This window comes from Schistosoma haematobium, chromosome 3 (assembly GCF_000699445.3).
Source record: "Schistosoma haematobium chromosome 3, whole genome shotgun sequence".
NCBI classification, from domain to species: domain Eukaryota; kingdom Metazoa; phylum Platyhelminthes; class Trematoda; order Strigeidida; family Schistosomatidae; genus Schistosoma; species Schistosoma haematobium.
Window position 1 is genome coordinate 43,207,453 of NC_067198.1, and position 18,850 is coordinate 43,226,302.

General features: G+C 32.9%; 1 protein-coding gene across 1 annotated transcript in view; it reads left to right on the forward strand.

Annotated features, from left to right (window-relative positions):
- Window positions 1–18,512, forward strand: part of LIMA1_2 (LIM domain and actin-binding protein 1) — a gene marked incomplete at its 5' end in the record, with an annotated part of 60,210 nt that extends 41,698 nt beyond the window's left edge. Inside the window, 3 exons of the mRNA XM_012944264.2 lie at window positions 4,318–4,391; window positions 11,914–11,943; window positions 17,770–18,512. Of these exons, the coding sequence (XP_012799718.1) occupies window positions 4,318–4,391; window positions 11,914–11,943; window positions 17,770–17,819 (154 nt within the window). The 3' untranslated portion in view covers window positions 17,820–18,512. The remainder of the gene's footprint in view (window positions 1–4,317; window positions 4,392–11,913; window positions 11,944–17,769) is intronic.
- Window positions 18,513–18,850: the final 338 nt, after the last annotated feature.

The window sequence follows — 18,850 nt, forward strand, 5'->3', positions numbered from 1 at the left end:
TTATTTACAGTCAGCATAATCTTTAGGTAGAGATAACTACTCTAACCTGTACTCAATTGAGTAAATAATCATTTTGTGGAAATGGAATAATATTTATTGTTGCTAATCACTAATAGTTTGACATTCTGTATATTCATTTTTGTTATATTCAACCTTAAAGTGTTTTTCAATGAAAACAATTATTCAGTAGTTAATCAACAGAGCTAGAAAACAATCATCTACAGAGAAATTTTAATACCTAAATTTCTTTTCAAGTTTGTGCTTCAACTAATTCTATTTTCCTTATAGACTGTACTTTTCCATCATCTCATTTGTTTTATTTTTTTTTAAAAAGATATGCCTACATCCTTTCAAGAAAAGTAGAAATAAAGTGATCTTTTGGTTGACTACTGTATTTATTTATTTAAACACATAGATACTGGTACGAAGAGGCACCGAATATATATGCGTCACACAAGTCACTTGATTTGTGTGTAGGCTGTGATACAGTCCGGGTACCCAGATTAAAGCAGGTGGTTTTCTTAGATGGGCACAACCGGAACCTTTGATCTAAATGTCTAATCAACAAGACAGTGGAGCAACATAAGAAGATGCAGTCCCATAGTAACCGGTAACCAACAATAGGTTCATATGGCATTTGTTACGTCAGGATACTTGATCCCATGTACACCAGTTGTTTGTAATCATGGTTTTCGAACTTCCCTAGGTAGACTCTCCGTGTCCATCAACCCGGTTAAAGTGCCGGACATTTGGTTTTCGTCCTCTCAATTTCGTAAAGAACGCGCCCGTCACGAGAAGGCTTTGAGTAGGACTTCCGTGTCAGTGGTTGTATGCACGTGGTGATGTGAGATCATTTGGAGAAGGAGAGCTGACTCTCCTCACTCTCGGTCGTACCAGGGCATTTGAGGGGCAGTAAAATAAAAAGGTTGACTGAATTTGAAAATCATCAAAAGTAAACTTTTTCATAAAGCCACACCATATAAGTTAAAGCCTTAGTAACACTTTCTCATCTATCGAGTAACAGGATTTGTTGGGATTTATACGTTCTGTAAAGATTGGCTGAATGTCATCCATCTCGTCACAAGTTTTGTAGAACTGATAGATTGCAACTAGCAATGGATTTCAAAAAGCACGTCAGCTAGATGTAGTTTTGTCCAAGTGTTGACATTCATGTTGAGACTCTAACTTACTACTTTTCTCATCAAACTTCATATCATTACAGATTAATACAATTTTCATATATAAAAGTAATACTTAAAGTGTATTGCATGAGATTCTATGAGAAATTGTAACTAACAAAACAATGATTTGAATGAAATGAACATTTAAAAAAATGAATGTAATCATGATAAATCTTAAATTGTTGCTAAGAGAACGCATTTATATTAAATCTATAAAAAAAATGAGAATAATAACTTTCCATATTTAAAACAAAAAGAAGAATAATTGAGTAAACAATAAGCTTAAGTACTGAACTAAAGTAGTATTAATTTCAAGTACCTATTCATGGTCAAATAAATCGATCAATATATTTGTCTTTCGATATAAAATAAATAAAATTTATATAAAGAAAATAGAACAGAAAACAATATGATCTTATGAACTAGATAATTCATCATGATTATTGAATGTATGCAGTCAGTCAGTCAGTCAGCTACAACGTAGGACCAGGCACATATACGCATCGGTTCAAGTTGCCACACTTCATTAACACAACAAGATGGACACCGGATTCATAAAAGTAGTTAATTCAGAGGTGGTAATTTATAAAAGAAAGATTGCACATAAGGATATAGTACACGAAGAAAGAATTAGTTCGTAGAAAGAAAGATATGAAGCGGTTTTAATCTCACAGTTTAACGGGAGACAGAGAGTGTATACACCAATGCCATAGTGATCGATTCTGAGCCATGTCGCCCTCAGTCTCCAACCATTGGTTACGATAGTCACGCGGACTCCAACCAAGTAGTTTGCATCTACCAACATGGCTCAGACTAGAAGTTAGTGACTTCAAGGACTAATGCCACGTTTTGGTTTGACCGCGCTAACTTTCTTCCAACCATCTCCAACACCGGTTAGCAATAAAATAAATAAGTTATTTTATTTATTTATTTATTTAAACACATAGATACTGGTACGAAGAGGCACCGAATATATATGCGTCACACAAGTCACTTGATTTGTGTGTAGGCTGTGATACAGTCCGGGTACCCAGATTAAAGCAGGTGGTTTTCTTAGATGGGCACAACCGGAACCTTTGATCTAAATGTCTAATCAACAAGACAGTGGAGCAACATAAGAAGATGCAGTCCCATAGTAACCGGTAACCAACAATAGGTTCATATGGCATTTGTTACGTCAGGATACTTGATCCCATGTACACCAGTTGTTTGTAATCATGGTTTTCGAACTTCCCTAGGTAGACTCTCCGTGTCCATCAACCCGGTTAAAGTGCCGGACATTTGGTTTTCGTCCTCTCAATTTCGTAAAGAACACGTTTGCTGTGAGAATGCTTTGAGTAGGACTTCCGTGTCAGTGGTTGTATGCACGTGGTGATGTGAGATCATTTGGAGAAGGAGAGCTGACTCTCCTCACTCTCGGTCGTACCATGGCATTTGGGGGGCGTTGACTGTTGACCAGTTTTTTACTATTTAACTCTCACTCAATTGTTTACTGAATTTTCTTTTTTATCAAGTATTTTAGCAAAATTATGACCTGTTTAGTCACTAATTTCATTGAAAGGTCCACTGAATATACTCAACTTGTATTTTGATTAAATGTACTGTAATTCAAAGCATATGTCTTTCTTATTTCTATAACTATACTGCGAGAGTTCACTCTTGTTTGAAAACTCAGATTTCGCGCATATAAAGAACTTGAAGTAATTTACATGTAACTACATATATTAACTGTGCTTACTACAGCCTAACTCGACGCTCAGTTTTATTAGAATGAAAGTAAGTTGGAAGATAGAGACAACCAAATCAAGACGTAACATCAGTCTATGGAGTCATTCAATATTGATCTCAGCTATGTTGATAATTGCAGACTATTTATTTATAGTTTCTGTAATAGTGGCGATCAATGCTTAGAAACGTTGAGTAAAACTCTTTAAAATGAGTCTCAATAGGGCAGGAAGATTGCGAATCTTTCTTCACTTAGATCATGATTTTAAAAATTTTCTTATACCTTTTATTCCATTAATTCATTTCTTCCTTTCTGTGTCAAATGTTTTCAGCTATTACTGATAATGTGACTAATTTTAATACTCTGATATTTATCTTAATAATTTAAGGCTCTTACTGTTTTCTTCTTTGTAAAGACTCATCGAAAGTAGTATACGTAGTAAGCTTTAGCTTAAGAACCAACCTGTTTATCCAAACAACTTAATTTTAAGTGATCAGAACTTTCCATTTTATGAGTTCACAGTACGTTATTACTATCATTATTTACTATTCGTCTGTAAGCGTATTGTCTTCGATTTGATCAAATATAAAAATTATAGCCCTGAACAAAAGCTTCAGGAATTTGGTATGATGGTTGGAGGTAGTCAACAAAAACCCCTGGACCGAGGTTTCGTTCTGTTTGGCACTTCTCAGCAAGGCGTACCTGTAATCTTGTGAAAATCGACGCTTTCTGACGGATTTGATCCCATGTCACCCAGCTTCACAGTCAGAGACGTTAACAGTGAGCTATCCAGGTCGTGACTGACCTTCTGGAGGATTAAGATATATGCACAATTGATTGACCACTGGATAGAGACCAATATCATGTGTGTCAGGTCCTTTTTAGTGCAGACCATCTGATCTCAACATAGTGCACGCAGTGTCGAATCACCTAGACTGGTGGCCACATTGCAACATGGTCGATAGCATTCGATCTGAACTAATAAGGACTTGACACACATTACATTGATCACTCACCACCCAGTGATCAATCAATTGTGATTACATCTCAGTCATACAGGAGGTTGGTTGCTGCCCGGATAGCTCAGTGGTAACGTTTCTGACTGTAAAGCTAGGTGACACGAGATAGGATCCGTCAGGGATCACCAGTTCTCTCAAGATTACAGGTACACTTTGCTGACGAGTGCCAAGTAGCACGAAACCCGGCTCTAGGGTTTCCTGTTGACTACATCCAACCACCATCTAATCTACAGATCATTTATTTGCAAGCATTCGATTATTGTTCACTTGACCGGTTATAAAAATTATTTCAATTTTGCAAAAGTTCTCTTGATGAACTTAATTCAGTTCATTACTTCCAAAATTCATCTTTTTTATCGTTTTGATTTTTTATTTCTATATGTTCATTTAGAGTTGGGAATTTCGCATCATTAGATGGAGTGATATTTTGTAAGCCACATTATATAGAACAATTTCATATGAGTGGTAAGTAACAATGTAATTATGTTATGCTTCTATTTCTACTTATTAATTATGTTCAGAAAGGCAATATATTCTAATGTATTTAAGCCTTTCTTATTCATATGTTACAAATATATATATATATATATATTCTTTAAACTACGTGATGTTATGTATTATTCTCTGGACTGGAGGGTTTCATAAACAGAACAAGATTTAGATTTCCTGGTTGTTGGCACTTTTCTGGTTAGCGCTTTTTTGACTTATTTACGCCTGTTATTCCCAATGGATCATTCTTCAACCCACCCAGTCCTGGGGCATCTTTTACAGTTCTCTTCAATTGTTGTTCATTTTTCTAATGTCTATTTCCATTTCTCATCGTAATATGTTCTTTGGTCTTCCTCTTTTCCTTTGGCTTTGAGGATTCCATATGAGGGCTCGTCAATTTGGTTTCCTCAATTTGTGTCCCATCCACTTCCATCACCTCTTCCTGATTTCTTCCTCCGCTAAAAAAAACGCTGTTTTTTCTGGTTGGCGTTTTTTTTAGCGAGTTAGTTATCTACGGGATTGGGTCACTAACCCTATGCTCAACCCTCCTCCTTTATCTGGGCTTGGAACCGGTAGTAGACCCAGAGAGTATCCAGGCGGAATTTTTTTAGCACTTATCATCAGAACTTATCTTTGGTCTTCTACGTGTGTTATTTCGAACTATATCAAATAGTGTTACAATTAGAAACTTTCGAGTGTAACTGGCTTGGCATGTAATTCAATAATTTGCAGTTTGAAATTCAGTAAATTTGTAAGAATAAATAAATAACATTTATTTTCCTTTCATTCATCATTTTTAATGGTAGAATACATAAGGATTTATGTATATCACTCATTATTTCAGAATACAAAAGGTCTTTCATGTCCAAATGTAGATTCTTTTCGTTTCTAGATATTATTAATTCCTATCCATTGTTTATCGAATCTGTTTACTGAATAGTAAATTATTCACTGAAAGATTATTTACTTTAGTATGGAAAGATATTTCTGCATAAGTAAAACAAGTTTTATATTCTTATTATTCATTTATGATATATGTCGATTGTGTTACGCTATAATCATAAATTAATTAACCGGTAATATCCCTATTGATCATACTGACTAATTCTATCAATCGTGAATGTTCTCATTTTCTTTGATATGTTGTTAAGAGTATCAAATAAATGGTCAGCTATAACTGTTATGTCAATTATCAATTCAACAAGGGGTTCTTAAAGATTATTGAGTGTCACTTAAATCATTAACCAACCTAAGTTAGACAGCTGTTAGAAATCAGGAAACGTTGAATGGCCATTTCGTCGTAGCGTGACACTCTTCAGAAGTGAATATCTGAAATGTTATAGGGATAGAACCTAAAACATTTGCTTTAGAAGAGAATGTATAGACTCCTGACCGCTAAGCCATCATTCAATGGTATATATGCCTAGACTCAATCAATTCGTGACATTATGCAACTATTTTCAGATTGTCTTCAGTGGATAATTGCCTCACAATTAATATGGTCGAAATCCACTAGTTACAGCTTCTCACTGAGATTCCAGAATTACCTTGTCAAAATTGGTCTCTATTGAATACATAATTTTCATTAGCACAGAGACAACGTGGAAATTAATAAATATCATTGATTCTCTTTGGTTAACGTTCGTTTCCTTTCTGATACTAATTTTAATGTGATAATCTAATTATCCAATTTATACTGATTAATTCATTATGGTTTAGAAAAAAATGATTATAATTTAAATAACTCATCATTTACATGCATTTGTGTCCAATGTTCAAGTTATTAGTAGTCATTACTGTTATATCCACCTGAAGATTAAATTATGGATAACTTCTCAGTACTATTAATGGACTAATATTATATCTATATTCCTATTGTATAACCGTTCAGTAACTAGATTATGTATATCCATATTCCTCTTATTATTAGCTTCATTTTGACCTATAGATTATTATGATACAGTTTATTGTTATTAAGTTATGTTCAGTTTATTTATCACCGTCCCCCACAATCACAGCCACTTTTTGGCTGGATCTTGTATAAATTTTCTTTCGTATTTTATGGTGTGATGAGGCCTGTTTGGCTAGTATATAAACCAAGTATGTTTAAAACAAATGATTCGCATAGTGGGAGCTGTTGTTTACGTTGTGAACTCAAATGGAAGGGTTAGGAGAACAAAGTACCAATAAGGACACTAGGCTGCTCATACCGGTCGAATATCATTGATTTAACACAGTACTAATGTTGAATAAGTGGTATTTCGATCGGTGAATAAATCACTTGTGATCTGTGAAATTAGAAAAGTCACAAAATAGCGTTTTCCTCTACTTATTGTTTAATGTTTTGTATGTAAGAATTTCTATGTAATGAATTTGATTAAATAAAGAAAATTGTTAGATTATTCAATCAATCAAAAAATGGAAGTGTAGCGCTATACAACTTACGGAAAATCTATAATCTCTTTAACTATTTAGTTCAGTCAAATATGTTGAAATCTCTCTCAATAATAATAAGTAATAATAATAATAATATGTTTTTTTGATTGAGATCATGAACCGATTGATGTTAGACCACCATCAATAACCTGGAAGCACTGGAAGGCCGTTTCGTCGTATTGTCAGACTCCTCAGCGGTGCGCACTCACGACCCCGCTCGCGGGATTCGAACTCAAGGCCTTCAGTTTCGCGCGCGAACATTTAACCTCTAGACTACTGAGCCGGTTGGCATCCAACTGTGTTAATGTCTAACCTCAACCAATCAATCGGTTCATGATCTCAATCAAAAACTTAATAATCTCCACAACCCTATACTGATAATAATAAAACTGAACATTAAAAAACTAGACGAAATTTTTAGCTCAGATCTATGGATGTTTGGATTAAAGTGAATTTTGAATCAAGTTCCGTTTTAATGATAAAGAAAAGTTCGTCTAGTTTTTTTAATGTTCAGTATTTTTTTATAATTATTTAACATAACTAGTTTTTGTTGAACACTCTTTCATACACTTAAGTGGTCTGGCTAACATTCTCTTTGTGTCATCATGTCTAATTATCTTAATAATATGAACTCAAACTGAAGTGATTCACTTCATGGTTGCTAACAAAAACTAATTTATGATTTGTACATTATTAAAAAAATATATAAAATTTCCGTTCACAGCCATTTCCAAGTCGTTATAGAAGTCTGTCATTACTTATGATAAGATTAAGGAAAATTATACACTTAATGTTTTTATATTCTTATCTAGTTTTTGAATCTATACTTCACATTACATTATACAACTTTAAATCATTCTATAAACCTTAAGACTATTCCTATTCTTCCTTGTCTATTGAGAATTCAAGATATGAACTTCAAAACAGAGTAAATTGTCCAATTTTCTTTGGTTTAAATTAGTACCTTATCTAAATTATCTTTTTAGGAATTCAATTTACAATCTAAATTTATCTTCACAAAACTCTTTCAATTGAACTTTAAATAATTATTAATGAAGAGAGAATAATGTATGATTACATGTATACATCAGTAGACAAAGAACTTGTACTTCAAATTGTACAGGTAATTGTACTTGAAAATCAAAGAACCTTCTTCTTCTTCTTCTTGTTAATAGATTCAACAATTATAATGTTTAATTTTTATGAATTTAACTAAATTTTCTCAATTACTCATGGTTTCTTTATTTCTTGGTAACATCAAAATAAACTACTTGTTAACCAATAATAAAATGTTCGTTTAGTTACATTTTGAAAAAAATTTGAGAAGCCCGTGACCAGTGGAGCTAATCCGTGTCTGGTAGAAACAGGTGTCTACCTCAGTACAATGAAAGATGGTCGCGCAACTTCGTGAATTGGTTGAGGTTAGACATTAAAACCATTGGATGCCGGCTCAGTAGTTCAGTAGGTTAAGCGTTCGCGCGCGAGACTGAACGCCCTGGGTCGAATTCCGCAGATGGGATCGTGGATGCTCACTGCTGAGGAGTCCAACAATAGGACGAAACGGCCATCCAGTGCTTCCAAGTTTTCAATGGTGATCTAACATCAATAGGTTCATGATCTCATTCAAAAACTTAACAATCTCCACAACCACTAAACTGATAATAATTTTTATTTTGGTTTCTATATGTGAAGACGCTAATAAAATGCAGAATCTTTTGGTAGCACTGAGCAACTCTGCCAAAATTAACTACTTCTATGAATTCGGTGTTCATCTTGTTGTGCTAATGCGGTATGGCAACTTGGACCGATGTATATATGTGCCTGGTCTTATGTTGTAGCTGACTGACTGACTGATGTGTGAATTTCAAAATGTTTACCTGACTATCCTGATCTGTGTTAGGTTGCTACTAGTAATTTTTATGTCACAGAATAGTCTCATGTTAAAATAAATTTGACGTTTATTTTCATATGTATTCAAGTGATAACATTCTGGAAACTTGGATGAAATAACGATGACACATCAAAATATGTGTACAATAGTGTTACTATTTCTAAGTTGTTTGTGGAACACATGCCATAGTGTATCTTAAGTTTTTTCTAAAACAATATGACTACACTTGGTATTGCTTGGCTTGTATCTTCCCATTGAGGTTTAAGACTGCAATTGATCAGTCTGTTATTGGCATACGACTACAGTTTTTGTTTTGACATATATAAGTTGCCTCATGTGTTTAATGATACTTGTTATTTTTATTAATAGTTCTCATGTATTTCACTCATATACAACAAACAATAGAATTCATTATCATATTGGTTATTTGAATCTTCCCATTGATGTTTAGGACCGTAGTTGATCAGTCTGTCATTGACATATGTACATCTTACCTCGATATTGCCTTAAGTCACAAGCATTATGAACAGAGATAATTATAACAAATACATGTAGACATTGTTATATAACATATTCTTATATAGCTCCATAATGAAATTTGGTATGTTCTAGAAAGTTGACAGAAGAAGGTAAATAATCTTCAATATATCGCTTATTTTATCACTAACTAAGATCTGAATCAATTTTGTCGAAAAATTTAAAATCATTCTCTGTTTATACTAAAAAAACATAACAGTTAAGAGGATAGTTTAAATCACGAACGGTTTTTTTTGGAACACTCCTAAAATCTAACAAGCATTGACAAGTCTCATCGTAGTATAGAACTGCTCAGGAATGAGCACTTACAGCCCCACTAGGGTTGGGACGCAAAACCCTCTGTTTTATGGAGAGCTCTTGACCTCCTGATTACTGAGCTTTATCTGACGTTGTTCAATCACGGTGACTTAGAAGCTGGTATTCACAGTAAACAGTAGAAGATAGTTGTACAGTATCTGAACTTAGACATTTAAACTACTAAACGCAGTCTCAATGGTTTAAAGATTAGACCAAAGTTCCTTAGTTTGACTACGGGTTGGATTGTGCATATTCTCTGCTAACAATTCCCACATTATGAAGAAATTTCTGTCTAGTGCTTCTTGTTTTTCAATGATTTTCCAAATATGATCATCCCGTGACGCAAATAAGCAGGATCATTCCGTTAGTTTGAAATTCATTGCCAAAATCAGAAAGAAATAAAAAGAGAAGTTCCCACGTATGAGGAGTAGTTAAACTCATTAGAGAAACGCCCATTTCTACTTCTGATTTCACATTAGATATCAGTGATACTTGTTATGTTAACAAAAGAATATCAGACAATTAAAAGAACTAGTTAAAAAAAGAAATCAATTTCTTCACAGTATTTACTATTAGATTGTGGTTTATAGTACTTGTAAATTTTATTTAGTATTTTGGGTGTAACTTTCATCACATAATAAATAAATATTTCATAGTAGAATAATCAGTTTAATAATGAACTCTACTTATGTATAGATTAATATCTATGATTTTATGACTGATTCTAATCTAATTTAAACTCAATGTGAGTTTTAAGGTTTAAACAGAGTTTTTTTATTATCATTATAAAATTAAAAGTTTTATGATGGTTGTTAATTTGGGAACCATTTAAACACAATTAATCAGTTTGCGAATTTATTTAATTAGACACAAATTATGGAATGCTCAACAATCTCTTCACTAAAAAGATTTAATCAGAAGGGGTTTTGTGGAGATTTTAGAAATTTCACTGGTTGAAATCATGAGTCAGTTGAAGCTAGATCACCATGGATGCGCACTGCTGTGGAGTCTCATACTAGGACGAAACGGCCGTCCAGTGCTTCTAAGTTACTTATAGTGATCTAGCTTAAATTGACTCATGATTTCAACCATTGAAATGATCAAAATCTCCACAAAACCCCTGCCGATAAAAAAATGATTATTAAAAACAACTATTTGCATAGAGATTGTTTTTCATGAGAAAAATTGTAATTAGTAATAGAATCCAATTTATGAATTTCGTTCCATTTAAGATTCATCAGTTGAATTTATATTAACACTAGGATGTAGGTACATTTAATAAGTATCAAATTTGACGAAAACTTCATTTTGAATTCCCTTACTAGCCATATTCAATCTATTTGCGTCAATCCGCCTAGGATGCATATGTCCTAGCTAAGATTAATCAATATTCATTCAAGACTAAACACAATGTGATGAAGTATTATTAATGAAGTGGAATACCATTGATTTTTCTTTTGAGTAATATTATTATTAAAACAATTATTTCACATTTGAAATATCTTCAGTTAGTTCTTCATTTTATTTAGTTTTCTGTTACGCAATTAATAAAAATGGAGTATTCAGTCTTTCACGAATAGGCGTACAACTTTTACTGAAAACATATTTGTGAGCATAATAAGTATACTTTATGACTTTGAGAAGCTGAAGAAGATTTGTTGCTCAGATGGATGATTTTGATGATGTCAGTGTGTATGTGCTCTTATCTTCAAGTAGTTCCTCGGCTTTTTTGACGTACTATTCTTTGTCCATAATCACCGTGGTGCATCCTTTGTCCACTGGAACTATGACAAGATCCTTTCTAGTTCTGAGTTCTTTCAAAGCTTTTTGTTCTTGTGAGGTCAGCTGGTTGTTATCCTTCATCCAAATATTTCATTCAAAATACTTTATGACTCCTATCGTTCTTCGGCTGTTTACCAGAGGTTTTATAATATTTCAGCTGCTAGTTTAAGCTATTTTATACCAACTTGTTAAGTAAACTAAGAATGATAAATAAAAATTACATAATGAAATATTTCAATAATATGCAGAGGTAGTCGTATAGTACTTAAAATCTGCAGGTTCGATTTTTAACAAGAAGCATTAGTTATCTCAAGATTACACTTGAGATTTACTAATGAAAGGTAGCTAGCCACAAAACTTAGATCGAGAAAGTTTCCCTGTAGACTACCTTCAATCACTTAATATATCCAATTAATCATTCTTTATTTTACTTAGTTTAAAATCTTGGCTATTATAAAGCAATAAGCTTATAAAGCATATCACTTTTGTAGTTTTCCTATCCACCATATAATATCAATTTCTTATCATCTCCATTTTTTTCATTTTCTCATGAAGCAGGTCGTTATGAATATCGTCAAAGTCTTAGTAAGTTTCATTATTCTCTTCTCAATTCAAATTAATAAAATTCTAATATTGTATTTAATGTGTTAAGCTTAATCTATCTTACTCATCAAGTCACTACTTGTATTTACAACGTAGGGTTAACATATAATAGTTATTATAAAAATGGTTCACATCGCCCCGACCGTTGCTGTTACCTTGATGTAATGGTCGGGATGGCCTATCGTGATGAGCCAGTCGGGCTCCCATCTGATTGTTCGCAATCACTGATCGTCCCAATATATATAAATATTTTGTTTTAATTCAGTTTCAAATTATCTGATTTCTCATGAAAACCGGAAGTTTTCGGTTCATTCTTATATGTGATAATCGAGTAAGAATACATAAGTTATTCAGCGTTCATTTTCATGGAGAATTTCAATTGTATTTCTCTATCGAATAACGTAGAAGATTTATACCTCAGGTGGAAACTTTTAATGTCATTCTATTCTCTGAGCTCATTAGTTTCATTCTGAACAACACTAACAGTACTTACTTCGCGTAGAAATGAGATTTTTAAGTTTTGCACCAAATCAATCTCTTTTGACATATTTGTTTGTGTATGATTTCCTTCGAATCGTTTCGTACGGTTCGTTCTTCTTTATATATATATATTGATTATTTTGTTTTACTGACTTTTGGGCACGATACTCATAATAATCTGCAATCACCATTTACATCAATATAAACCCTATTTACTGATCTACACAAAAACAATTAAGCGATCATATAAGCACAAGTCAACTAAATATAACAGTCAACAGAAATATAGTTAAAAATGAAACTAACAAAATATTTGAAAACAGCCAGAAAATCTCACAGTGAAACCTCCACCTCAGACAACTTAACATAATCGAGAGTAACCTATAAGTAGACTCACCTTACACACATACATCAACAAGTTTTTGTTTATTTAGTTTATGAATAATTTATTCTTTATATTTATGTATCAGGTGATTATAAGTTTACATTTTTACTCAGACACATTGGTAGTTGAAGTTTTAAAACTAACCCAGAAAAAAGCAACCTACTTTTTTTTGCTTTTAAAATGCAAATAAATCGGTGTTGCATAGCAACAACTCCTTTTTCCTTTGGTTTTGTTTTGTCTCTGTTGTATTTATTTATTATTTTCAAGAATTTAATATATATCTTCATATTCTTTTCTGTCTAAACACTATATGTTCCCCATTTGTTTTTTGATTTTGTTCTCTTTTGTTCTTATTTCTCGGACTCATTTAATCGATTGATCTTTTATTGTAGGGTATGGGTAAAATTCATTTGGATCTGATACACATTTATTCTTATACTTATACTGTTATATCATATTAGATGTGAATTATTGTTTCAAATGATTCAATACACAAAGTGTTTTGAAACCTTTTTGTGTCAATCAGGTGATCTCGAATGTTTCTAGGAGTACGTGGGTGGTTATTACTTCCAGGTTGCCCATATTGGAGAAAAACAATTTTTCTTAAGGTAACTGAAAAGTAAATTGGGTTGGGGATGATCTTAATAACTTGAGAGTGTGATTACAGAGCTCGAAGTATAATTGCTTAAAGTCAGTCATACATTGCCTTTACCGGGTAGTTCTTGATGTATTGAAGCAGTAAAGACTTTACTGCTGGCGATGGTAGTCCACGGGGGCAATACGAGATGTACTAATCTCTTATAACCAATCTTAACCTGTAGTCTTCTGAGAGAAATAATTAATTGTCGTGTCACCTCCATACAGTTGGTAGTACAATTTCAATCTCTTACTTCAAGTTGTGACTTACAGTTTTCTTGTTCTCCAACCGATCCGTTCGGGAGGAAGTATAACCTAAGGGAATAAAGATTCTAACCAACGTAACTCGACTGTGACATCATGATATGCAAGCCAAACCACCACAACAGGATAACAGTTACGAACACGTTATTATGGGTTTGAACACATTTCACCTAAAGAGCGTAAAGTAGATTATTTTTCATAACATCATGCAAGATAATTTGTTCTAGACTAAAATGTTTGCTGAACTTTTCAGTATTAAAGTTTGAATTAAATATATTACAATATTTGAATAGAACATTGATTAATGAGTGTTGATCATCTATACTTTAAGAAGATAAGTATCCATGAGGTCAGCAATCTAAATATACTAGAACCATTTAACGTCCATGTTGGTTTTACTTACAGAAAGTGTGTTTGTTAATATGTAATGTGAATGTTTATACTGAAAAATCTATGACAAATACAATGTAATTTTCAGTATAGGGGTTGTGGAGATTGTTAAGTTTTTGAATGAGATCATGAACCGATTGATGTTAGACCACCGTTGGAAACCTGGAAGCACTGGACGGCCGTTTTGTTCTATTGTGGGACTCATCAGCAGTGCATATCCACGATCCTGCCCGCGGGATTCGAACCCAGGGACTTCAGTCTCGCACGCAAACACTTAACCTACTTTAATTTCTAGATTAACTTTGTTTTGTTTTTCTGAAAAAAAATTTAGACTATTGAAAAAGACAATTTTATATGGGTTGTAAATCAGTCTTGATTTAATAACTACATTAAAAAGAGTTGAATACATGTTTCACTTTACATTTAGAACTGTTTAGTGATCCACACAATTCTGTTTTCTATGGTTGAATTAAACAAATAAATTCACTACCTAACAGTAAGACATTTGAGATTGAATCAATTAACTGAAATTCAATAAATCCAACATACCATTTTCAATCTACTCTCAAAATGGAGCAACTATGACATAATGTTTTCTCAATGATTAAAATATATGCACAAGTGCTGACTACCAGAATGCTTGTACAACTATCTTGACAGATTTGCTCCTGCCTCGATTTATTTACGGGAATGGGAAAATTATTCTTTGAATGAAGGCTGTGTCGCAAAATAAGTAATGTTGACGAACTATCAGATAAAAAAACAGGGAACATTGTAATCAATCTTTACATTCATGACTTGAGGGCACATTAATGAGGCGCAATGCTGACTAATGTTGGAGATGGTTGGAAGAAAGTTAGGGGCGGACAAACCAAAACGTGGCATCAGCGCTTGAATCCACTTACTTCTAGTCTGAGCCATGTTAGTAGATACAGACTACTTGGTTGGGGTTCACGCGACTTTCATAACCAATGATTGGGGACTCTTGGTGACATGGCTCAGAATCGATCACTATGGCATTGGTGTATACACTCTCTGTCTTCCCTTAAACTGTGAGATTAAAACCGCCTCATATCTTTCTTTCTACGAACTATTTTTTCTTCCTGTACCATGTCCTTATTTGTAATTTTTCTTTTATATATTATCACCACTGAATTAACTACTTCCATGGATCTGGTGTTCGTCTTGCTGTGCTAATGAGGTGTGGCAACTTGAACCGATGTATATATGTGGCTGGTCCTACGTTGTAACTGGCTGTCTGATTGACACTAATGACAAACAGCCTAGCAAATATAACTTTTATGGGCTAGTAACGAATCTTCATGTTAGGATAGTCGGAAAAATATACCAATAATTATCGTGTTAAGTCTATGGTGGCCTTGGACTTTAAATGTACATCCCCTATTGGCTATTATTTAATTCATTCGTTACATATTGTGTAAATGTTGTTTTCTATTTTATGGTACCATGTGGGTTATTTGTTTGGTATATAAATAGAGTATGTCTGAAATACAATGATTCATAACTCAGAGGCTGTGACTTGTGTTCCTGACTCAACTGGCTGGGACAGACTGCAAAGCGGGACCAATCAGGGCTCTAGGTCGTCCATACGTGTTTTCCGTGTTACTGTGATCGATCGATAAAACGCTGCTTATCAAAACCTGCAGTCCACCCGTTACAACACTTCACTACGATTACTTTTCTTTACGATCATAGATGTTTTCATTTAAACGTTGGAAACTAAGAAGCTCACCTATACGTCAAGTCATTGTGCTCATTAGTTGAAACTTATTAATTATGACATGTAAAAGTCATAGGTTTGATTTAGTATATGAGATAATAGATTTATTATACATGATGAACACAAAATTAGAATGAAACAACTATCTAATATTCATTAGTTCCATTGGTTATCCAATTCATTTCAGCAGATAAAGTAAAATTTCATTCTAAGACTCATTATTAAATACGGAAGTAGGTACTGTACCAATTATGTATGAGGAAACTGCTATTATTGTACATGTTTTTCAATATTCATTTGTTGAATAGTTTTGCTTCACTCTTCATTCTTCTATTCTGTTCTATACTTTATTGAAATATCTTTTTATTTGTACAGTTTCTAAATGATAACTTATTCTTTGTCAATTGGTCTACTCTATCTATTAGTTACTTTTTTACCAACACAATTCAACAATTTTTGCATGAACATATTTATGTAAATCGAAATTTTCTACTATTACAAATATTACTACTAAAATGACCATTAGTAGTAGTTTGAATAGTAGGTAATAATCAGTTGAAAATAGTCACAATTTCACAATTTACTAACATCAAAATTTATCTAATGTAAGTACAATTTTAGCCATAAGATTATATCATTCTATGAAATTGTTTCATATAGGTAATGCTACAGGATATGGATTTAAACTGGAACTTCATGTATTTCATTACTTAGTTACTCTTTTGTGATGAACACAACTATTACTTATATTAAAGATGAATTTTTTCTTTGAATCTTTCGTTATGAATCATTATCATTAGTAAAACGACTAAAAACTAAGGAACTAATAAATTACATCACAGTAAATTGTGATATTAATGAAAAAATCCCAAGATTATTCAAATTGAACTTTGCACAAACATATATCAATGTTTAATATTATTCTGAAATTTATGTTAAAAGAAGTGCAGATTAAGTATTCTGATTTAAAACCTCTAGGCAATATAGTGAGAAACAATAGTACATGAAGCTTAATAAACTAAACATAACTACTAACTCACTTGGTGTTGTTTGTTTGAATTATCCCATTGATCAGTCTCCTATTAGCATAGGTGCATAGTGTACATATTGCCTTGATATAGCCTTAATTCACAAGCCTTATATGCAAAGAGGGATAGTGGGTAGCAGTGGAATCCAAGAAGAGCGTTTCATCTTATTTAGGACTGGTTAGCTGGATGTGCATGCATCCTAGAGTTGATATTCACTCTATTTCTAGCCAGTACCATTCGCTACAAACGTCATCGTGTTATCTACTTAGCTACTGAGTCCTGATAACGAGTCCCAAATAGAACAAAAACGCGAGTCTTGGATTTTACTGCTAGCCAATATCAATCTCTGCATATAATGCTTATGAATTAAGGCTATATCAAGGCAATATGCACATATGCCAATAAGGGTATGATCAATTGCAGTCCTAAATAACAATGGGAAGATTCCAACAAACAACATCAAGTGAATTTAAACTTCACCTCATTACACAAGCAAGCGGCTAACAGGTCTCAGTAGCTAAGTGGATAACGCGATGGTGTTTGAATCGAACGGTACTGAGGTCGAGTCCCAGAGTGAAGGTACGTCCAGCTGATGAGTTCCAAAAGGGGAAGAAACACGAGTCCTGAATTCCACTGTTAACCACTATGCATCTTTGCATAACTACTAACTGTTTGCGATTATTTAAACGTATGATAAATAATCTATTGTGAACCATTATTTATTTTATAATATAAATGATAATATATTTTGTCCTAGAGATTAGTTTCAGAATAAGAGTTATAGAATGAAGAATACTAAATCAAATAGTAAATAGAACGCAATAACACTACTCGATTTCTTATTTATATTTGTTTAAATTATATTTATTTCTTCTATTGAACAGATCAATCTGCACCATTGTCGTCAGTCTTTCGTGTACAAGGAGAATATTAAGATCATTCTAATTGTTTACATTGTCAACTTCTACTACACTTATTAGAATTTTTTTTCTCAACGAGACAAAAAGATGATTCGAAAAAAATACACCACCTACTTTGACAACAAGAACAAGATAACATTGGATTACAACATTGTTTGTATACTAACTACATTGCACAATTACAAATCACTAACGAATGAATTACTTGAAGTTCTTTTGATTGAAATGATAACTTTATAAAAATGTTTCTACAATCTTTACTTTGATTAATTTTTGAAACTTCAAACATCAGGAATTTTTACGATATATTGATGATAGATGATCCTATGTTCCCCTTATTTCTGAATTTGTGTACGTATGATCTCCTTTATTTATTTGCTGTTAACTATTTGTCATTTTTTTTATAGAAAGAGTAATATCACTAGATGATCAAATTATTACTTCTAATTTTATAGAAAGAAAATTATACTCTATGAAAAGAGGTGTACAGTGAGAACTGTGATAATTTTGTGTCCACTACATTGATCTAGATCAGACAATATTGGGAAATTGTTTAGTAAACCCAATTTCCCACTAAACTCAAATATGGTTTAACTGTCATGTGTACACTAATTAGAAACCAATGTATCGAATTATAGTTCAACAGAACAAATTCTTTATTCGTGACCATAGAAAATTTCGAGTATGAATTCCAATCAGATTTGCCGAGTTTTGTTGTACAACTAGTTTTTGAACAATAGATGTGTTTACAAACAAGATGTCATAGTTAGTTAAGGATGAAAATGGCACTTCTTGGTGAAGTTTCATTCTTTGGGCTATGTGGTTCAGTTCTGAAGCTTATAAAATCTTTCTAGGCAACAATATCAGAGCAAACTCCAGATAAGAGTGAGCTATTTGAAGTCTTTCATTCATATATGATAGTTTATTCTGTCAATATAGATTAGTTGTCACTGTCCTTAATTTTTTTGTTGCATGTATATGGAAATGACACTGTTGACTACTACAATGTGGTCCATAATTTTTTCTTGAAAATTCAAACCACTTT